At 42.6% G+C, this 24542-nt stretch overlaps 1 protein-coding gene across 1 annotated transcript in view; it reads right to left on the bottom strand.

The window, feature by feature from the left end:
- Positions 1 to 2754: 2754 nt before the first annotated feature.
- The window catches only part of arap3 (ArfGAP with RhoGAP domain, ankyrin repeat and PH domain 3), a 65479-nt gene continuing 43691 nt past the window's right edge, over positions 2755 to 24542 (bottom strand). The window contains exons 27-37 of the mRNA XM_080746134.1: positions 23736 to 23864; positions 19743 to 19879; positions 17913 to 17995; positions 16422 to 16457; positions 11582 to 11645; positions 10000 to 10146; positions 9175 to 9213; positions 6052 to 6108; positions 5700 to 5862; positions 4899 to 5039; positions 2755 to 4026 (exon numbers count right to left, since the gene is read on the bottom strand). Of these exons, the coding sequence (XP_080602260.1) occupies positions 3707 to 4026; positions 4899 to 5039; positions 5700 to 5862; positions 6052 to 6108; positions 9175 to 9213; positions 10000 to 10146; positions 11582 to 11645; positions 16422 to 16457; positions 17913 to 17995; positions 19743 to 19879; positions 23736 to 23864 (1316 nt within the window). The 3' untranslated portion in view covers positions 2755 to 3706. The remainder of the gene's footprint in view (positions 4027 to 4898; positions 5040 to 5699; positions 5863 to 6051; positions 6109 to 9174; positions 9214 to 9999; positions 10147 to 11581; positions 11646 to 16421; positions 16458 to 17912; positions 17996 to 19742; positions 19880 to 23735; positions 23865 to 24542) is intronic.

The raw sequence follows: 24542 nt of genomic DNA, 5'->3' as shown, positions 1-24542 counted from the left end.
TTTGACTTATTTTCAGAGTTACTTGAACATTAACATAACTACTGTAGTTGCTGTATTAAGGTGCAACGGCATTACAGCCAAGTTGGTGTTTTGTTTATTCTTAGAACTCAGAATTGCACTGTATTTTTCTGAAACTTTTTGACCGAGTAACAGACAGTAATAGACAATGACTTATTGGTTCTATTTAGCCTAAACGACAAAGACAAAAATACTAAAACTAATCCCAATAGATTAATTAAGACTAACATATTTTGATATTCAGTCAACTAAGACTAGACTACACAAAAACTATTTCAGAAGACTATGCACGCGCGCGCGTGCACAAACACACACACACACACACACACACACACACACACACACACACACACACACACACACACACACACACACACTATATTTAGATGATAACTTATTTTTTACATCACATAATTACAGTATACATTATAAGTGACATGTTAATACCAGGTGTAAATGATAGAATATGGAGATGATCTGGATACAACACATGCCAGGTTTAATCTGTATTGATAGCATGTGTACATGACACAGAGATTAAAATCTGTATGTACAGTAATCTGACGTTAATACCAGGTGAAATCTGATGTAATGGGATTACAGTGAGGAGAAGTGTGAGGAGTTACAGTGAAGTTACATTTGTAGTAAAATAATAAAAACACTGATATAATAATATAATATAATATAATAATATATTACAATCTTTCATTGCGTTGCGTTCACAGTGCATCAGTCAGGTGTCAATCAACATGGCAATATGTTCACTTCCTGTTGATTATGATGACCTCTGGCCCCGTAGAGGTCACAATGACATCACACGTCAGTGACATCACAGAGCAGTGACATCACACCAGTGACATCACATTGCAGTGACATCACACACAGTGTTTCCAGTGACAACAGAAGAGATTCCAGTGTCTGTCTGTCCGTTTCCCTTGGAGAGGTTAGGGTGGGGGTTTGGTTGGAGTTTCCTAAGGTTAGGGTGGGGGTTTGGTTGGAGTTTCCTAAGGTTAGGGTGGGGTCCGGGGTGGTGTAGGTGGGGGTCTGGTACAGAGTTCTCCTTAACGTTATGTAGCTGATAATCCCTTGCGCTCACAGCCGCGGCAGCCCAAGGCTCTCGTATTTAGTAAAAATACAAAAAAAAACACTTTCACTACTCAACAAAACAAAGGTGGTTTTAGGGAGTTGAAAGCCTACTTCTCCCTGGTGGGAACACTCTGAGCCCCCCCCCCCCCCCCCACACACACACACACACACCTCACGTCGCCTCACTCCTAAAATACACTGTTTGACCAGAAGTGAAGTGGGGAGGTGTGTGGGTTCTCCTGCTAGTGCTCTGGAGCAAGGCACTGGCTTTACAGGTGGAGTCAGTTCCCTGCTGCTCCTGAGCAGTTAGGGTCGGGGTCAAAGGTCAAATGGAGAGGTGTCCCCCTAGAGGTTTGATGATGAACTCCACCTTGAACTTGACCTTAGAGTTAGCATGAGGAGACATGGAATGAATTGAAGTCAGTGCAACGTCCCCAAAAAGACCCGTCTGACATGGTCTCTGTCAACGTCCCCAAAAAGACCCGTCTGACATGGTCTCTGTCAACGTCCCCAAAAAGACCAGTCTGACATGGTCTCTGTCAATGTCCCCAAAAAGACCAGTCTGACATGGTCTCTGTCAACGTCCCCAAAAAGACCCGTCTGAAATGGTCTCTGTCAACGTCCCCAAAAAGACCAGTCTGACATGGTCTCTGTCAATGTCCCCAAAAAGACCAGTCTGACATGGTCTCTGTCAATGTCCCCAAAAAGACCAGTCTGACATGGTCTCTGTCAACGTCCCCAAAAAGACCCGTCTGACATGGTCTCTGTCAACGTCCCCAAAAAGACCCGTCTGACATGGTCTCTGTCAACGTCCCCAAAAAGACCCGTCTGACATGGTCTCTGTCAACGTCCCCAAAAAGACCAGTCTGACATGGTCTCTGTCAATGTCCCCAAAAAGACCAGTCTGACATGGTCTCTGTCAATGTCCCCAAAAAGACCAGTCTGACATGGTCTCTGTCAATGTCCCCAAAAAGACCAGTCTGACATGGTCTCTGTCAACGTCCCCAAAAAGACCCGTCTGACATGGTCTCTGTCAACGTCCCCAAAAAGACCCGTCTGACATGGTCTCTGTCAACGTCCCCAAAAAGACCCGTCTGACATGGTCTCTGTCAACGTCCCCAAAAAGACCAGTCTGACATGGTCTCTGTCAATGTCCCCAAAAAGACCAGTCTGACATGGTCTCTGTCAATGTCCCCAAAAAGACCAGTCTGACATGGTCTCTGTCAATGTCCCCAAAAAGACCAGTCTGACATGGTCTCTGTCAACGTCCCCAAAAAGACCCGTCTGACATGGTCTCTGTCAACGTCCCCAAAAAGACCCGTCTGACATGGTCTCTGTCAACGTCCCCAAAAAGACCCGTCTCATCTGTCCTCTTCTGTCCAAAGCGTTACTTCCAGGAAATGGGACAAACAGAATCAGTTTTATAAAAGGTCCACAGTAGTCAATATTTAGTCAGGAGCTCCTGTTAATACTGATCATTGGTTCAATATAACACACACACACACACACACACACACACACACACACACACACAAACACACACACACACACACACACAAACACACACACACACACACACACACACACACACACACACACACACACACACACACACACACACACACGCAGCACTTTCAACATGAAACTAAAAGCATAAATAGCAGATCTACAAGCTCACGTAGAGCTTGTAGATTGGCTTCATTTGTCCCTATAGGCAGCATCTTGTGTGGTAAAGTAGCAGTAGGTCATTAAATATTATAAGCCTTATTACTACTGTACATACTTTCACAAAAAAAGCAATGCTTGTAAGATCTGCTAGTTTCAGTTTAAGCAAACATTTTGTTGTTCGACTACAATGACAACAACGGGGACTTTTTCTTCTTCTTCTTTCCAGTGTAGAGCATTTAGCTTTGGGAGTGTGAACAACATAAATAGAAAAATAAAACTAATTCATAAGGTCTTGTATAGTTGTATAATTAATACTATTATAATAATTTGTGGTTGTGGTCACAGCTGGACTCGTTTAGGAACCAAACCAAACCATAGACTGTAAAAGATATGGACAAAGCGAAGCCATTGGTTTCTATGCAGCGCAAATGACGCATTTTGGGTCCTTGGCATGGGTGTTGCCATCATAGATTGTAAAAGCACCAGAGGATGCTATTGGCTGCCAACGGTCACATGCAACCGCAGGGATACATGGGAGAATGTGGTCGGAGCCTCCCGAAATACAGCACACGAAGAAGAACACAGCCGGCTGGTATTAGTTTAGTTGGTCACGCCCCCCGCAACTTTATCATCAATTTTAACATAAATGGGACCTTATTTTCACAAAACACATATCATCGTGATTGAAAGGCAATTTTTAACTAGCGATAGGAACTATAAAGTATTTATGAAAATGTTAATTAAGGTTAGAAATCGAAAGGGGAAAATGAATGGGGTCCAATGGAGAACAATTCTTTTTGCGATCGGCCGGGGGGGAAAAACAACGTGCTCCGTCTCTCTGCCAGGCCTCTGTGTGGAGTGCAGTCACACTGGGGCAGACATGACGAGTCGAGTCAGAGTGCGGTCCACGGTAGAGGACAGATCATGTCTCTGTCTAGACGTCATAATGTCTGTCATCCTCTCCTTGGGTCTCTGGTGTCCTCTTGGGGAAAACAGAGGAGACTTCCTGGGTCTTCTTGGGGACAACAGAGGACACTTCCTGTGTCCTCTTGGGGACAACAGAGGAGACTTCCTGGGTCTTCTTGGTGAAAACAGAAGACAGCTCCTGCAGCAGCAGCTCCTGTGAGGGCGTGCAGCACGCTGCGCTCTGCTGCCTCCTCCTGGGCACAGGAGGGCACTGCAGGCTGCTGTGAGACTCAGGACTTGGATGCTGAGATCCTGCTGGTGTGTCCACAGAGCCTCCTGGAAGCAGAGCTGTCATGATTGACAGGATGAAAACAGCACATTAAAAGTCAACAGTGCTTTTATTTTACATCATCATCATTTGATAAATCACTCTTATTTTGAAGTCCACATTGGTCTGACTTGACACATGCTAAGCTTTGACCATTCAATAAACAAACAGTTGTACTGGCACTGCTGTTTGGAACCTGACATCAGGAAGGCTTTACAAGCTGCTTGCATCCTTGTATTGTCACACACTAGTTAGGGACCTGGACTGGGTAAATTCTCCTTCTACATCACTGCCACCCAGGTGTGGAGTTCCTTGACTTCCTCCTTTAAAACATGTAGCTCACTGGCATCCTTCAAAAAACCCATAGACAGGCCAGAAGTGAGCACCCCCCCCCCCCTTACCTTAGCCCCACCCCCTTGTTTCCCCTGTCCTGTACATAAGTGTTTTATAACTGCGATTATCTTTGAATGTTTTTCTTTTTCTTTGCTTCCTATTTGTTATATCCATGAATTGAATAAGGACCTCCGACGTAAACAAGACCGTAACATGTCTTATTTGAGATGTTCCTTTTAGGCAGGGTGTTTAACTGTACTTGTGAGCTTGTAGTTTCTCCAGAGCTCACTGCACAGCGCTCTGGTTCAGATGTTTAGATAGATGTCGTGTTTATGGCGACCTAAAGACGGTTGCGTCCCCACTCAAACGAGCCCTCGCCCAGTCGAACAAACAAACCCAGAAGCAAACTCCACCTGTACCAAGGCTTTATTCATGGGTTAGTGTCAACGCCTGCATATTATTTAATAATCTTATACTTAACTTTTTAAACCCCAAAACAACTGTGATAATCTCAAATAACTGTGATTAGACCATAATGTAATAATAGTGTGAGAAGTACCTTCCAGGGACAGAGAGCCTCCTCTCTGGGGTCTGACTGGAGGCTCCCAGCGGTCCAGAGAGGAGCTCTTCTTCATGGCCTGGTGGTCCTGGTGGTCCTGGTGGTCCTGGTGGTCCTGGTGGTCCTGGTGGTCCTGGTGGTCTGGGGGACAGAACACATGTTAACACAATAACAACACCTGGAGAACAAAGACAATCTATGGGAATATACTTGGGGTGTAACGATACATTTTAATCGCGATTTGATACATATCACGATACATGGTTGACGATACGATACATGGACGATATTGGTTCATTCAATGTGATACGATACGATTCGATTCAATGATTTAAAATCGATATAGTAACTATTTAGCAAAGAAATTAAATCTGTGTGAAAGCTGTGGATAGTGCAGGTTTTTTAAGGGAAACATGTATTATTATGGATATAAATAAGTAAACACAGTGATTATCTGCCGAATACATGGACATTGTATATTGACAAGACACCTTGACTTGAACCCAGAGATTACACACATTTATCGATAGACCAGTGTAGCTATATGGAAAGGAAAAGTAATTAAACCCCTCCTCCTTTTCATGTTTTCTTCTTAAAAATGCTAAATACAATGCACAAGTAGGTAGTATCGATACAATCGATTCTTTGTACTGCCGATTCGATACGATACAAAATAAAACGATACGATTCGATTTTAGCTGTTTTCATTTCGATCTACTTTGTTTTTTTAAGTTAAAAACAATATTTCGATGCAGTTACTATGTTGTTACACCCCTAGAATATACAGTACATTTACAGTACCTCCTCTGGTGCTCTCCTGGTTCTGGAGGTCTTGGAGGTCTTGTAGATCTGTGGTGTCCTCCTGGACCTCCTGTGTCTCTGCGTGGACGCTGGACAGGAAGCTGGTCTGGAGGGACTGGAGGACCTGCAGACCGAAGTCCCCCACCTCCCCATGCACCTCCTCCTCCTCCTCCTCCATCTCCCCCCCCTCCTGGCTGCTCTGCAGAGACTGCAGCACCTGCACACTGAAGTCCCCCACCTCCTCGTACAGGGGCTCCCCGAGGTCAGCGGGGTCAGCCGCGGGGTCAGCCATGGGGTCGACCGCGGGGTCGACCGCGGGGTCAACCGCGGGTCGGACGACAGGGTCGGCGACGCAGACGTCAGGCGGGTTGGAATGCTCCTCGAAAGAGTCGTGATTCGTTTTCATGGGCTGGACAAACAGACAGACAGACAGACAGACAGACAGACAGACAGACAGACAGACAGACAGAGGAAGAGCAATAGTACATTAGTAACATTAGAATCAACTAATAGAGAGGATTTCAAGGATCAGAATCGTAGATCTGTGGACAAACTAATAATCCTGTGACAAGAGAAAGATCATGGAAGGAGGAAGAGACATATTTGATTGATTGATTGATTGATTGATTGATTGATTGATTGAAGACTTTATTGTCAGTTTGCATAGCAAAAGGTACAGTTTCATGACGGGTACAGTTCACTGGTACAAGATCAACTAAAAGGAGATCCTAGAAAAGACTACGCTTATGTCCATAGGAAACCATTGAAGTATCTCATATAACACTGAATAACAGACGGATAGAACACAGTACTATGCAGTAGATATAGTAAAAAAAAGTTATAGTAAAAAACAGAACCAGAACCAAATCCAGAGACTGTGGTGGTGCTACTTATTTACTGTTATGTGGTTTTATTTTGGACGTGTTATGGTCACAGTATAGAATCAATCTGATCGGGAGGCACAAATTGCAACTCTTTCACTCCATTTCTTATCTGTAATGTTCTAGTCTTCAACAAGTGGGCTGTAATTCATTCATAGCATCATTATGCTAGCTTAGGTTTTCTGTTGCAGTTTTGTAATTATAATATTGTTGTTGAATAAAGGAGAACAGGATTAAACATCTGTGAAAGGAGAACTGAAGACACAACAGTTTGAGAAATGTACAGCAGAGGGCGCTGTCTGACAGACTGTGGAACAGTAAATGATGATGTTTCCAGCAGTAGACAGTTATTACAATGTAAGTACATAAAACCAATAGAAATAGTAATCTAGGATCATAGATAAACCAATAACCTAGCATCAGTCTAACAGTAGAATATCTCTATAATCTTTGCATTGAAACTACAGTATACACACTATAGGATACCAGGCCTGGCATCTGTTCTACATAACATGTTATCTGAATTACATGAACCTTTGCTTAGACTGCAAGGTAATGGAGACTTATTGGTTAAGTGCTACGGGCTACAGAGGAGACTGAAGAGGAGCGTCTTCAGACCACGGTGGAAGCTATGGAGTGAGTCTGGGCGTGGCCAAATACATGTCATTTTGGGGGTCCTTGACATTCAGAACCACTGATATAGCAACATACTTTTTTTTTTTTTTTTTTTTTCCCCAGAAAAAGCCAACTGTCACTATTGTTTTAGAATTGGCCTAAATCAGTGGTGCTCAAACTTTGTCATGTCAAGGAACCCCAAAATTGCATGTATTTGGCTGTGGACCCCCATCTCAAAACACGTTGTTCCAGGGACCCCCATCTCAAAACATGTTGTTCCAGGGACCCCCATCTCAAAACATGTTGTTCCAGGGACCCCCATCTCAAAACATGTTGTTCCAGGGACCCCCATCTCAAAACATGTTGTTCCAGGGACCCCCATCTCAAAACATGTTGTTCCAGGGACCCCCAGAAGCAGGGTATTCTTCTAGATGTGGGAGGAGCTTAGGGCCTCAGGCTTGCATCCTGCCATCCACACCTCAAACATCCTGATGATGTCAGAACAGGAAGTAGCCGGCTTCCCACAGGAAGGGGCGGGGACAAGGCCGTATCCTTTCTAAAACAACAAGGGTTGCCATGGGAACGCTGTGGGTGTGAACCAGCAGGATGTCAGCCATGTTGAGATCTGTTATTACTCTATGGACTGTGAGATCTGTTATGTAACATTGTGTTATTACTCTATGGACTGTGAGATCTGTTATGTAACATTGTGTTATTACTCTATGGACTGTGAGATCTGTTATGTAACATTGTGTTATTACTGTATGGTCTGTGAGATCTGTTATGTAACATTGTGTTATTACTCTATGGACTGTGAGATCTGTTATGTAACATTGTGTTATTACTCTATGGACTGTGAGATCTGTTATGTAACATTCTGTTATTACTCTATGGACTGTGAGATCTGTTATGTAACATTGTGTTATTACTCTATGGACTGTGAGATCTGTTATGTAACATTGTGTTATTACTGTATGGACTGTGAGATCTGTTATGTAACATTGTGTTATTACTGTATGGTCTGTGAGATCTGTTATGTAACATTGTGTTATTACTGTATGGACTGTGAGATCTGTTATGTAACATTGTGTTATTACTGTATGGACTGTGAGATCTGTTATGTAACATTGTGTTATTACTGTATGGACTGTGAGATCTGTTATGTAACATTGTGTTATTACTGTATGGACTGTGAGATCTGTTATGTAACATTGTGTTATTACTGTATGGTCTGTGAGATCTGTTATGTAACATTGTGTTATTACTGTATGGACTGTGAGATCTGTTATGTAACATTGTGTTATTACTCTATGGACTGTGAGATCTGTTATGTAACATTGTGTTATTACTCTATGGACTGTGAGATCTGTTATGTAACATTGTGTTATTACTGTATGGACTGTGAGATCTGTTATGTAACATTGTGTTATTACTCTATGGACTGTGAGATCTGTTATGTAACATTCTGTTATTACTCTATGGACTGTGAGATCTGTTATGTAATATTGTGTTATTACTGTATGGTCTGTGAGATCTGTTATGTAACATTGTGTTATTACTGTATGGACTGTGAGATCTGTTATCTAACATCTCTGTTTATTTTAGCTGAACAGAAACAATCACCACAAAATAACAGGCATGAAATTCCACCGTAATGTGGAATGTCCTCACACATCCATTCATTAACCATGGGTTAATTAACTATGAGTTAATGCATGGATTGTTCATTAACCCATTCAGACCGGGAGAGCATCTGTGTTCACAAAGTGAAGCTTGTAGATCTGCTATTTTAGAAAGAACTTTTAGAAAATGTGTGTACATTTTTGAATATATTTATTTTTAAAGGGAGGTTCATGTAGAAACATCTATCAGGAGACCACAAGGGGAGATTAATGCTCTTTACATTTATGACTAATAAAGTATTCAGTCAATCAAAAAAAAAATTACAAAAGAAAAGAAGAAGAAAGAGAAATACTCACAAAGAACATAGACAGAGTCCTTCTGGCATGGAGCTTCCTCTGGACGGACGGACGGACAGACAGACAGACAGACAGACAGACAGACAGACAGACAGACAGACAGACAGAGGGAGAGGAAGACTGGATTAGGAAGGCACAACGGTACGCATGCAGAGTACAGTGTACTTACTGTACTCTGTTCTTGTTTTTTCTTTTTATCTTTTTCATACTTCTCTGTAACTTTGTAAATAACCTTATACTGCTGTGCTGCCTCTGGGATAATAAAGGTATCTATCTATTAGTATCTATCTATCTATCTATGCACAGCCACACACAACGCACGCACACACACACACACAGACACACACAGAGTGTGTATGTACCAGGGTCTGGTTGGCAGACAGCATGGTAGCGTTGCTGTGGACGTGGTCTCCTCTGATGGGCACCAGTGGCATGGTGCCCCACACACACACACACACACACACACACACACACACACACACTCACACACAGTGTACCAGGGTCTGGTTGGCAGACAGCATGGTAGCGTTGCTGTGGACGTGGTCTCCTCTGATGGGCACCAGGGGCATGGTGCCCCACACACACACACACACACACACACACACACACACACACACACTCACACACAGTGTACCAGGGTCTGGTTGGCAGACAGCATGGTAGCGTTGCTGTGGACGTGGTCTCCTCTGATGGGCACCAGGGGCATGGTGCCCCACACACACACACACACACACACACACACACACACACACACACACACACACACACACACACACACACACACACACACACACACACACACACACACACACACACACAGTGTACCAGGGTCTGGTTGGCAGACAGCATGGTAGCGTTGCTGTGGACGTGGTCTCCTCTGATGGGCACCAGTGGCATGGTGCCAAACCTCTGCTTGGAGATGTCTGAGGAGGAGTGGCGTCTCAGCACCGGGGGAGGGGGGGCCCGGTCGTTCTGGAGGGGGGGATAAAATAAAATCATTTTGTTTCATTTATGTCATTGGTTGCAACCATCATATTATACATAGCATACTGGGATCGCTTCACATTTCGGGGTTTGATCCGGTCGGGAGTGGAAACCACTCTACGTCATGTTGTAGTTCTCAACGGAATACAGTTTGGCCAGAAAGATCTAACTGGATTCAGTTTTAACCCAAAATATTCCCCTGCGCTCAAGGACATACTTTTAAATAAACTCCTTGATGCGGAGTAGTTTTACTTTAGGAAATTTTGTTTGGTAAATGCATCTTTTAGTCCAACTGGTAGCGACTGGTAAGACTACACTAGGCTACTGGAGCATTTTAACAGGGATTGGGGAAACAAACGGGGGGAACCAAAACAAAGCGACGCTGCTTCTTCGGCTTGTGGTTTCCGCCTAGACCGGATCAAACTGCCCGTGGTAAACGATCACCAGGCTTTCCTCTTAGGAAAGACTGGTGGTGACGCGAGGTTACATACAGTTAAAAAGTTAAAAAGACAAAGGAGGATAATAATTGAGAACACAGTCAGCAGTGATCCTCCTACCTGAGCTCTGAGGAAGCTGCTGATCAGTGATCCTCCTACCTGAGCTCTGAGGAAGCTGCTGATCAGTGATCCTCCTACCTGAGCTCTGAGGAAGCTGCTGATCAGTGATCCTCCTACCTGAGCTCTGAGGAAGCTGCTGATCAGTGATCCTCCTACCTGAGCTCTGAGGAAGCTGCTGATCAGTGATCCTCCTACCTGAGCTCTGAGGAAGCTGCTGATCCAATCCTACCTGAGCTCTGAGGAAGCTGCTGATCAGTGATCCTCCTACCTGAGCTCTGAGGAAGCTGCTGATCAGTGATCCTCCTACCTGAGCTCTGAGGAAGCTGCTGATCAGTGATCCTCCTACCTGAGCTCTGAGGAAGCTGCTGATCAGTGATCCTCCTACCTGAGCTCTGAGGAAGCTGCTGATCAGTGATCCTCCTACCTGAGCTCTGAGGAAGCTGCTGATCAGTGATCCTCCTACCTGAGCTCTGAGGAAGCTGCTGATCAGTGATCCTCCTACCTGAGCTCTGAGGAAGCTGCTGATCCTACCTGAGCTCTGAGGAAGCTGCTGATCCAATCCTACCTGAGCTCTGAGGAAGCTGCTGATCCAATCCTACCTGAGCTCTGAGGAAGCTGCTGATCCAATCCTACCTGAGCTCTGAGGAAGCTGCTGATCCAATCCTACCTGAGCTCTGAGGAAGCTGCTGATCCAATCCTACCTGAGCTCTGAGGAAGCTGCTGATCCAATCCTACCTGAGCTCTGAGGAAGCTGCTGATCCAATCCTACCTGAGCTCTGAGGAAGCTGCTGATCCAATCCTACCTGAGCTCTGAGGAAGCTGCTGATCCAATCCTACCTGAGCTCTGAGGAAGCTGCTGATCCTACCTGAGCTCTGAGGAAGCTGCTGATCCAATCCCACAGCTCTGCTTCAGACTGACAACACAGGAATCTGACAGGAACAGGAAGGACATCACACTGTTTACACTCACAGCACCTCTGAATCACACTGTTCATTCTTACAGTCTTACACCTCTGAATCACACTGTTCATTCTTACAGTCTTACACCTCTGAATCACACTGTTCATTCTTACATTCTTACATCTCTGAATCACACTGTTCATTCTTACAATCTTACATCTCTGAATCACACTGTTCATTCTTACAATCTTACACCTCTGAATCACACTGTTCATTCTTACAATCTTACACCTCTGAATCACACTGTTCATTCTTACAATCTTACACCTCTGAATCACACTGTTCATTCTTACAATCTTACACCTCTGAATCACACTGTTCATTCTTACAATCTTACACCTCTGAATCACACTGTTCATTCTTACAATCTTACACCTCTGAATCACACTGTTCATTCTTACAATCTTACACCTCTGAATCACACTGTTCATTCTTACAATCTTACACCTCTGAATCACACTGTTCATTCTTACAATCTTACACCTCTGAATCACACTGTTCATTCTTACATTCTTACATCTCTGAATCACACTGTTCATTCTTACAATCTTACATCTCTGAATCACACTGTTCATTCTTACAATCTTACACCTCTGAATCACACTGTTCATTCTTACAATCTTACACCTCTGAATCACACTGTTCATTCTTACAATCTTACACCTCTGAATCACACTGTTCATTCTTACATTCTTACACCTCTGAATCACACTGTTCATTCTTACAATCTTACACCTCTGAATCACACTGTTCATTCTTACAATCTTACACCTCTGAATCACACTGTTCATTCTTACAATCTTACACCTCTGAATCACACTGTTCATTCTTACAATCTTACACCTCTGAATCACACTGTTCATTCTTACAATCTTACACCTCTGAATCACACTGTTCATTCTTACAATCTTACACCTCTGAATCACACTGTTCATTCTTACAATCTTACACCTCTGAATCACACTGTTCATTCTTACAATCTTACACCTCTGAATCACACTGTTCATTCTTACAATCTTACACCTCTGAATCACACTGTTCATTCTTACAATCTTACACCTCTGAATCACACTGTTCATTCTTACAATCTTACACCTCTGAATCACACTGTTCATTCTTACAATCTTACACCTCTGAATCACACTGTTCATTCTTACAATCTTACACCTCTGAATCACACTGTTCATTCTTACAATCTTACACCTCTGAATCACACTGTTCATTCTTACATTCTTACACCTCTGAATCACACTGTTCATTCTTACAATCTTACACCTCTGAATCACACTGTTCATTCTTACAATCTTACACCTCTGAATCACACTGTTCATTCTTACATTCTTACACCTCTGAATCACACTGTTCATTCTTACAATCTTACACCTCTGAATCACACTGTTCATTCTTACAATCTTACACCTCTGAATCACACTGTTCATTCTTACATTCTTACACCTCTGAATCACACTGTTCATTCTTACAATCTTACACCTCTGAATCACACTGTTCATTCTTACAATCTTACACCTCTGAATCACACTGTTCATTCTTACATTCTTACACCTCTGAATCACACTGTTCATTCTTACAATCTTACACCTCTGAATCACACTGTTCATTCTTACAATCGTACACCTCTGAATCACACTGTTCATTCTTACAATCTTACACCTCTGAATCACACTGTTCATTCTTACAATCTTACACCTCTGAATCACACTGTTCATTCTTACATTCTTACACCTCTGAATCACACTGTTCATTCTTACAATCTTACACCTCTGAATCACACTGTTCATTCTTACATTCTTACACCTCTGAATCACACTGTTCATTCTTACAATCTTACACCTCTGAATCACACTGTTCATTCTTACAATCTTACACCTCTGAATCACACTGTTCATTCTTACAATCTTACACCTCTGAATCACACTGTTCATTCTTACAATCTTACACCTCTGAATCACACTGTTCATTCTTACATTCTTACACCTCTGAATCACACTGTTCATTCTTACAATCTTACACCTCTGAATCACACTGTTCATTCTTACAATCTTACACCTCTGAATCACACTGTTCATTCTTACATTCTTACACCTCTGAATCACACTGTTCATTCTTACAATCTTACACCTCTGAATCACACTGTTCATTCTTACAATCTTACACCTCTGAATCACACTGTTCATTCTTACAATCTTACACCTCTGAATCACACTGTTCATTCTTACAATCTTACACCTCTGAATCACACTGTTCATTCTTACAATCTTACACCTCTGAATCACACTGTTCATTCTTACAATCTTGTGCACACAATCTTGTCTATGAAACATTCTTACAATCTTACACCTCTGAATCACACTGTTCATTCTTACAATCTTACATCATATTACGCTACGTACAGTAACCATGCACATCTTTCAGATACAGTATGTCACACACTGAGAAATATCTGTCTGAAAATAACTTTCATACTTGACGTTTAATCACTTCAACCCCAGCATCTGTTCTGGGGGGAAGGTTCACCAAAAATAGCCAATCTAGAAGCTCACAATGCATCAACGTGTCAACATGTTGTGAGCTTGTAGATTTGCTATTTTTGGTGAAGAGACCTAGGGTAGATGGAAGAATAACTCACCTGTTGTACTAAGCATAGACTAGGGTCTAAGTGGTTAAACTGAAGTGATATTGCTGAATTCCATTATCAAAGTATCCTGTGGCTGACCTTCAAGACACACTGTTTTCACTGTACAACATCTGCCAGCTCCTTATCCAAGCTTCCATAATCATAACTAGAAAAAAAGGGGGTTTTGCCACTTCCTCTGTGAAAGCTCCCTGTACCCCCAGAGGTCCACAGGTCCAGTAGGCAGCTCAAAGCCCCCTGTACCCCCAGAAGGACACATGTCCAGTGGGCAGCTCAAAGCCTCCTGTACCCCCAGAGGGACACATGTCCAGTGGGCATCTCAAAGCCCCCTGTACCCCCAGAGGGACACAGGTCCAGTGGGCAGCTCAAAGCTCCCTGTACCCCCAGAGGGACACATGTCCAGTGGGCAGCTCAAAGCTCCCTGTACCCCCAGAGGGACACATGTCCAGTGGGCAGCTCAAAGCCCCCTGTACCCCCAGAGGGACACAGGTCCAGTGGGCAGCTCAAAGCTCCCTGTACCCTTCAGAGGGACACAGGAGGTCCAGTGGGCAGCTCAAAGCCTCCTGTACCCCCAGAGGACACAGGTCCAGTGGGCAGCTCAAAGCTCCCTGTACCCCCAGACAGACACAGGTCCAGTGGGCAGCTCAAAGCTTTACATTATATCTACAACTCTGTGTAAAGCCCTTGCTGCATCTTTTCACATATTTTATTTTCGTGTACAGTAAGTCCAGATCCTAATAGTTTTGGATTTTTTATTCGTTTTGAGGTTTTGTTTTCAATTACAGTTTAGTTTTAATTCGTTTTCAAAGTGAGGTTGCTAGTTTCGTTTCGTTTTTATTTTTTGAAAATGCTTAGTTTTAGTTTAGTTTTTATTAGTTTTAGTGTTAGTTTTAGTCTTTTACGTAATATGGGGTATTTGTCAGGGGTGAAATAAAAGAAATCTCCGGAAAAAGTATTGTCTAACAAAGAAAATCAACAAAACATCATATTGTTGAGAGTGGCAGGAATGTTGAGACATACAACTTCTCTCTTTGACCTCACCAACTGGTGTTTTCTTTTTTTTTTTTTTTTTCACAAAAGACAAAAGACGAAAACTAAGGAGATTTTCTCTATAATTTTAGTTTATTTTAGTTAGTTTTGTAAACACACAATACTATTTCAGTTTTTTTTTTTTTTTTAAAGCTTAGTTTTATTTTTATTTCAGTTAACTAGAATGTTTTTCCATTCTAGTTTTCGTTTTTTAGTTAGTTTTCGTTTACTATAATAACCTTCTACAGTACAGCAAGAAAATACAGTCCAGTATATTTTATTTAGTGTGAGGACAGGTCTGGTTGCTGCCTGCAGTTCAACACACTGGTGATGTGATGATGACCTACAAGGCAATCAAGGGCACAGCACCCCCAACCTTCAGGATACCATCCTCCCTCCACCCTTCAGGATACCATCCTCCCTCCACCCTTCAGGATACCATCCTCCCTCCACCCTTCAGGATACCATCCTCCCTCCACCCTTCAGGATACCATCCTCCCTCCACCCTTCCTGTCCTCTAAGATCAGCCAACACAGGACATCTGTCCCTCCCTTCCCTAAAACACCCTGGACGACGCTCTGTTCCCTTCCCTAAACACCCTGGACGACGCTCCGCGCGTCCCAGACTCTTCTCCCTTCCCTAAAACGCCCTGGACGACGCTCCGCGCGTCCCAGACTCTTCTCCCTTCCCTAAAACACCCTGGACGACGCTCCACGCGTCCCAGGCTCTCCTCCCTTCCCTAAAACACTCTGGACGACGCTCCACGCGTCCCAGGCTCTTCTCCCTTCCCTAAAACGCCCTGGACGACGCTCCACGCGTCCCAGACTCTTCTCCCTTCCCTAAAACGCCCTGGACGACGCTCCACACACCCTAGGACTTCTTGCTGCCTATTGTTTGATGCTTACTTGTTCTCATATTTAGACACACTGTTTGCTTGTCCACAAATGCTAAGAATGTTATTTAGACGTATTAGATTTAGACAGATGATAGACTGGTATCCTATCCTTTGTAACACTGGGTTAGAAAAGCACAAACACAAGGTTATAAAGCATCAGAATACTTACAGCTGGTGTTTGTCCATCATCACCGTGAATCCCCATCTGTAATGAAACAATACCTTCATTCATATGTTACACTGACATCACTATATTACATCTGTAATGAAACAATACCTTATATGGTACCTTATAACCATATGTTACACTGACATCACTATATTACATCTGTAATGAAACAATACCTTATAACCATACGTTACACTGACATCACTATATTACATCTGTAATGAAACAATACCTTATAACCATACGTTACACTGACATCACTATATTACATCTGTAATGAAACAATACCTTATAACCATACGTTACACTGACATCACTATATCACATCTGTAATGAAACAATACCTTATAACCATACGTTACACTGACATCACTATATTACATCTGTAATGAAACAATACCTTATAACCATACGTTACACTGACATCACTATATCACATCTGTAATGAAACAATACCTTATAACCATACGTTACACTGACATCACTATATTACATCTGTAATGAAACAATACCTTATATGGTACCTTATAACCATATGTTACACTGACATCACTATATTACATCTGTAATGAAACAATACCTTATAACCATACGTTACACTGACATCACTATATCACATCTGTAATGAAACAATACCTTATAACCATACGTTACACTGACATCACTATATCACATCTGTAATGAAACAATACCTTATAACCATACGTTACACTGACATCACTATATCACATCTGTAATGAAACAATACCTTATAACCATACGTTACACTGACATCACTATATTACATCTGTAATGAAACATTATCTTCATTCATATGTTACACTGACATCACTATATTACATCTGTAATGAAACAATACCTTATAACCATACGTTACACTGACATCACTATATTACATCTGTAATGAAACAATACCTTCATTCATATGTTACACTGACATCACTATATCACATCTGTAATGAAACATTATCTTCATTCATATGTTACACTGACATCACTATATTACATCTGTAATGAAACAATACCTTATATGGTACCTTATAACCATATTTTACACTGACATCACTATATTAAATTACTATATTACATTACTATATTAAATTACTATATTACATGATTATATTAAATTACTACCGGTATATTTACTATATTACAACTGGTTGGTATGGATTAGAGGTTTAACAGAGGGAAAGGTTGTACTACCGTACCTAGTTGATGTAGATTAGAACTTTAATAGTTGTACACTACAGACTACTGTACCTGGTTGGAGTAGATTATAGATTATAGATTATGGGTTGTACCACAAATCCTAGTTGGTGTACATTAGATCTATAGATTACCTGGATGGTGTAGATTAGATTTATATATAACCTGGATGGTGTAGATTAGATCTATATATTACCTGGATGGTGTAGATTAGATCTAGATATAACCTGTATGGTGCAGATTAGATCTATAGATTAACTGGATGGTATTAGATCTATAGATTACCTGGATGGTGCTTTCATCTTCCTGCGGATGCCGATGTAAACCTTCATGGTTTTCAGAGGCCACTCCTTCTCTGGCTTGATGCTCTGACAGGAGACACAGTAGATCACAGATACTAGTGTGTATGCAGCATTCAGTGTGTGTTATGTGGTACTAGTGTGTATGCAGCATTCAGTGTGTGTTATGTGGTACTAGTGTGTATGCAGCATTCAGTGTGTGTTATGTGGTACTAGTGTGTATGCAGCATTCAGTGTGTGTTATGTGGTACTAGTGTGTATGCAGCATTCAGTGTGTGTTATGTGGTACTAGTGTGTATGCAGCATTCAGTGTGTGTTATGTGGTACTAGTGTGTATGCAGCATTCAGTGTGTGTTATGTGGTACTAGTGTGTATGCAGCATTCAGTGTGTGTTATGTGGTACTAGTGTGTATGCAGCATTCAGTGTGTGTTATGTGGTACTAGTGTGTATGCAGCATTCAGTGTGTGTTATGTGGTACTAGTGTGTATGCAGCATTCAGTGTGTGTTATGTGGTACTAGTGTGTATGCAGCATTCAGTGTGTGTTATGTGGTACTAGTGTGTATGCAGCATTCAGTGTGTGTTATGTGGTACTAGTGTGTATGCAGCATTCAGTGTGTGTTATGTGGTACTAGTGTGTATGCAGCATTCAGTGTGTGTTATGTGGTACTAGTGTGTATGCAGCATTCAGTGTGTGTTATGTGGTACTAGTGTGTATGCAGCATTCAGTGTGTGTTATGTGGTTCTAGTGTGTATGCAGCATTCAGTGTGTGTTATGTGGTACTAGTGTGTATGCAGCATTCAGTGTGTGTTATGTGGTACTAGTGTGTATGCAGCATTCAGTGTGTGTTATGTGGTACTAGTGTGTATGCAGCATTCAGTGTGTGTTATGTGGTACTAGTGTGTATGCAGCATTCAGTGTGTGTTATGTGGTACTAGTGTGTATGCAGCATTCAGTGTGTGTTATGTGGTACTAGTGTGTATGCAGCATTCAGTGTGTGTTATGTGGTACTAGTGTGTATGCAGCATTCAGTGTGTGTTATGTGGTACTAGTGTGTATGCAGCATTCAGTGTGTGTTATGTGGTACTAGTGTGTATGCAGCATTCAGTGTGTGTTATGTGGTACTAGTGTGTATGCAGCATTCAGTGTGTGTTATGTGGTACTAGTGTGTATGCAGCATTCAGTGTGTGTTATGTGGTACTAGTGTGTATGCAGCATTCAGTGTGTGTTATGTGGTACTAGTGTGTATGCAGCATTCAGTGTGTGTTATGTGGTACTAGTGTGTATGCAGCATTCAGTGTGTGTTATGTGGTACTAGTGTGTATGCAGCATTCAGTGTGTGTCAGGGCATTCACGAATAGTGATTTTTAGTATTCGAATTATTCAACCTCAAAGTATTCGAATAGTCGAATATTCGACAGGACTGGCAAGAGGCGAACATTGTGAAAATAGCAGATCTACATGCTCACAACGCCTCGCAACGCTGTGGAAAATCTGTGGAACCGAGTCACATTAAATGTAATACCTACAATTCCAAGTGCTTGTCAGGGTGGGGGTCCCCAGTTCAAATATGTTTATTTTGGGGGTCACGGCCTAAAAAGGTTTGAGAACCCCTGGTATAGAGGGCAAATTCATCCACCAGGGGCATTTACAACTCATTCTTATGACTTCCTATCTAGCCAAGCTTTATAAACTTTTTAAAGAGTTAAAAAAGAATCGAATATTTGACTTCGGTGAACAACGTCGAATAGTGACTTTGATATTTGACTATTTGAATATTCGAATATTTTGTGAATGCCCTAGTGTGAGTCCATACCTTCTTGTCTTTGAGCAGGACCAGCTTGTGGTCTCGGATCTGGAAGGTTCTGTCCTGGAAGCGGGTCCCCTGCAGCAGCTTAGGAGGTTCCTCACGACACCTCAACAAGCCCACCTTCATCACCTCGCTCCTATAGGCTGAGAGAACAACATCACCTTCATCACCTCACTCCTATAGGCTGAGAGAACAACATCATCTTCATCACCTCACTCCTATAGGCTGAGAGAACAACATCATCTTCACTCCTATAGGCTGAAAACACAACATCATCTTCATCACCTCACTCATATAGGCTGAAAACACAACATCATCTTCATCACCTCGCTCCTATAGGCTGAAAGAACAACATCATCTTCATCACCTCACTCCTATAGGCTGAGAGAAAAACATAATCTTCATCACCTCACTCCTATAGGCTGAGAGAACAACATCATCTTCATCACCTCACTCATATAGGCTGAGAGAACAACATCATCTTCATCACCTCACTCCTATAGGCTGAGAGAACAACATCATCTTCATCACCTCACTCCTATAGGCTGAAAGAACAACATCATCTTCATCACCTCACTCATATAGGCTGAGAGAACAACATCATCTTCATCACCTCACTCCTATAGGCTGAGAGAACAACATCATCTTCATCACCTCACTCCTATAGGCTGAGAGAACAACATCATCTTCATCACCTCACTCCTATAGGCTGAGAGAACAACAGGGGTTGACAGTAAGGTCTCAGAGGCACTTGCCCGTCGGGCAAGTGCAGGCCATATTCTACTTGCCCTCAGGTCTTGGCCACTTGCCCCCCCGCAGCGATGGAAAGTATATTTACTTAAGTACTGTACAATACGTTTACTTCTACTCCACATCTTGGATCCTAATATTGTACTTTTACTCCACTACAATTATTTGAAAACTTTAGTTACTAGTTACTTACTGCAGATATACATTATAATATTATAAGACATATGTAAACCACTTTAGCACTTTTGCTTTTACTTTAGTACTTTTACTTGTAAAAGAGTATTTCTATATTGCAGTATTGATACTTTTACTTAAGTAAAACCTTTGAGTACTTTTTTCTACAACTACCCCCCCCCCCCCAACACCAGTGTTGGGTAACGCGCGTTAGTAATATAACGCATATTACTAATATATTACCGAAATGCGGTAATGACTAATATAACGCTTCACTGAAAAAAAATCGGTAATATATTATTATAATGATAACTTCATTACTTCATTACTTCCGCGTTACCAACCAGGGTCCCGTGACTCCCGTCGTCCCGTTTTAAGCCAATATGGTACGGATTTTTGTCGTGGGACCCAGACGTATACCTCCTGTGCCTTCAGCCTTCCTATCAAGTTCTGTGGCTGCGCGCTGCTGCTGCCCCGCACCGAACGGCACACGAACGCAGGGACGTGCAGAGAATGTTAGAGAGGCAGGGGGCTGACATGTTAGAGAGGCAGGGGCTGAGGCAGGGCTCAAGGCAAGCCCCCTTTGATGTCTATGTGTGTACATGCCTGCCAGGCACTGTCGGGTGGATTGGAGTGCCTGGAAACCATTGCGCACAGCGAGTCAGCGTGCCCAGGTGTTTAGAATGATTATTAGCCTAGTAAGCTACAACATTTCAACAACTGAAGGGAAAACACACGCTAAAATGTATGCATTACTGAGAACTATCAAATGCTTGGTTTATATCTCCCACCCATGAACTGTAGCGCTGTGTTGGTGGATGTTTTCTCCGACGCACGGGCTGTCAGATAAAACATGCCCAAAACAAGAGCTATCACTCCCACAAAGTAACGTCAGAAACACAGAACACCCCAGCAGCACGCAGCAGTGTCACACAATTATAGGCCACATTTAAGAAGGTAGGTCTATTGTGTTTCATATGAAAAAACAGACAATAAAATATAAAATAAAATAATAAAATATATAAAATATAATAATAAAATATCTAGATAATTATTTGTTCAATTTGAGCGTTTAATTTTTTTTTTTACCAAAAAGTAATAAGTAAAGTAATATTAATATATTACTCCTACTCGGGGGGTAATATGTAACGAAATGTATTACTTTAAAATCAAGGTAATATGTAATCAGTCTATATTACTAAAAAAAGTAACGCTACCCAACACTGCCCAACACACACACACACACACACACACACACACACACACACACACACACACACACACACACCAAAAAAGGAAGAAGAAAATAAAATAGTCTTGCTTGTTTCTCTCTCACAAACAAAACCTGGCAACGCTGGACAGCAGACCATCAGAGTCGGAGATGTGTTTATGTTAGTTGTTAGCACAGAACGCTAACAAGCAGGCTGCCCTGCAGTGCACATGCATGCTGCTCATGATTAAATACATTATGTAGCGCAATACAGGGAGGGAAACATCGGGAAAGCACTGTTGATAGCATGGAAAATAGACGCTTCACTCGTAAAATAGACGCTTCGCGCCGTTCGCGAACATGTCAATGTTTTAGCGACTTTTGCGGTAATAGTTCTGTCTTCTTTCACTTTCTCCCCAACGTTTGGTGACCTGTGCTTCAGCACGTAAAGTGCGTGCATTAATCTGGCCATGCTGTAGCATAATGTGAGTGTGTATGCCTTGTAGATTCGCTGTTTTTGACGGAGCTCACATAGCCACTGGCTGGCGGCTGCCTGCACGCGCGTTCGTTCAGTGTGTGTGTGTGTGTGTGTCTGTGTGAGTGTGTGTGGGGGGCGTGTGGAGGGACTTCGGAGGGAGAGAGAGACGGACAACTAGCCCTGTAGCCCCTGTTCAAGTATAGGCACACATCTCATTATTATGTTGCTCAAAATGTGCACTTGCCCGTTCGGGCAACCCAGTAGCACAATTCACCTGCCCGACCTTTTTATTTACTTGCCCCGGGCAGTCGGGCAACCGTTAGTGTCAATCCCTGAACAACATCATCTTCATCACCTCACTCCTATAGGCTGAGAGAACAACATCATCTTCATCACCTCACTCCTATAGGCTGAGAGAACAACATCATCTTCATCACCTCACTCCTATAGGCTGAGAGAACAACATCATCTTCATCACCTCACTCCTATAGGCTGAAAACACAACATCATCTTCATCACCTCACTCCTATAGGCTGAAAGAACAACATCATCTTCATCACCTCACTCCTATAGGCTGAAAGAACAACATCATCTTCATCACCTCACTCCTATAGGCTGAAAACACAACATAATCTTCATCACCTCACTCCTATAGGCTGAAAGAACAACATCACCTTCATCACCTCACTCCTATAGGCTGAAAACAATATTATCCTATAGGGTGAAAGAACAACATCATCTTCATCACTTCACTCCTATAGGCTGAGAGAACAACATCATCTTCACTCCTATAGGCTGAAAGAACAACATCATCTTCACTCCTATAGGCTGAAAGAACAACATCATCTTCACTCCTATAGGCTGAAAACACAACATCATCTTCATCACCTTACTCCTATAGGCTGAAAGAACAAATTCATCTTCACTCCTATAGGCTGAAAGAACAACATCATCTTCATCACCTCGCTCCTATAGGCTGAAAACAATATTATCCTATAGGCTGAAAGAACAACATGATCTTCATCACCTCACTCCTATAGGCTAAAAACAATATTATCCTTTATTCTTTATTCGGATCGCCATTAGCGACCTTAAGCAACGCTACGGCAACGGCAGATGACAACGGTAATCGGAAATGATCCGTGCTCGATAGATCAACCTGCCGTCGCCGTCTCTACTACGGCAGAAGGTCCCTTCCCACGTAGCGCCTACTCCGTCTGCTGTGTGTACGCGTCGCCATGGGAACCAAAGCGTTCAGTGAAAGGGGTGGGAACCCGTCGCCGCGAGGCTTTGCTTAACCATTTTCATCGCTACGGCGATTACATCATAGGAGCCTTAGTCCGCCTGGCGTAGCCGTCCTGTGTGTGTGTGTGTGTGTGTTACATACCAGTCAGCAGGTTGGCACATTCCCCTTTAGGAACTCTCTTCACCACCAGGTAGGCGGAGCTTGGGTCGGCCATCTTGCACCACTGCAGGGCCTGTTCCAGAACCTTCTCTTTAGGGTGGAGTGGTCTCTCTGTGCACGCACACACGCACGCACGCACGCACGCACGCACGCACGCACGCACGCACGCACACACACACACACACACACACACACACACACACACACACACACACACACACACACACACACACACACACACACACACACCTTATTTCAAACATTTAAAGCTTATATCCACAAGTTTCCAGCGTCCCATCATGCATTGCACAGAAGGTGGGCAGTTCCTGTGTACAGTGTGTACAGTGTGTACAGTGTGTACAGTATGTACAGTGTGTAGTTGTGTACAGTGTGTACAGTGTGTACAGTGTGTACAGTATGTACAGTGTGTAGTTGTGTACAGTGTGTACAGTATGTACAGTGTGTACAGTATGTACAGTATGTACAGTGTGTACAGTATGTACAGTATGTACAGTGTGTACAGTGTGTACAGTATGTACAGTATGTACAGTATGTACAGTGTGTACAGTGTGTACAGTATGTACAGTGTGTACAGTGTGTACAGTGTGTACAGTGTGTAGTTGTGTACAGTGTGTACAGTGTGTACAGTGTGTACAGTGTGTACAGTGTGTACAGTATGTACAGTGTGTAGTTGTGTACAGTGTGTACAGTGTGTACAGTGTGTACAGTATGTACAGTGTGTAGTTGTGTACAGTGTGTACAGTATGTACAGTGTGTACAGTATGTACA

Source organism: Nannobrachium achirus, assembly GCF_963921795.1.
Source record: "Nannobrachium achirus genome assembly, chromosome: 17".
Classification (NCBI taxonomy): domain Eukaryota; kingdom Metazoa; phylum Chordata; class Actinopteri; order Myctophiformes; family Myctophidae; genus Nannobrachium; species Nannobrachium achirus.
Note: the sequence above shows the minus strand (reverse complement) of the source record. Positions and strands in the feature narration are given on the sequence as shown.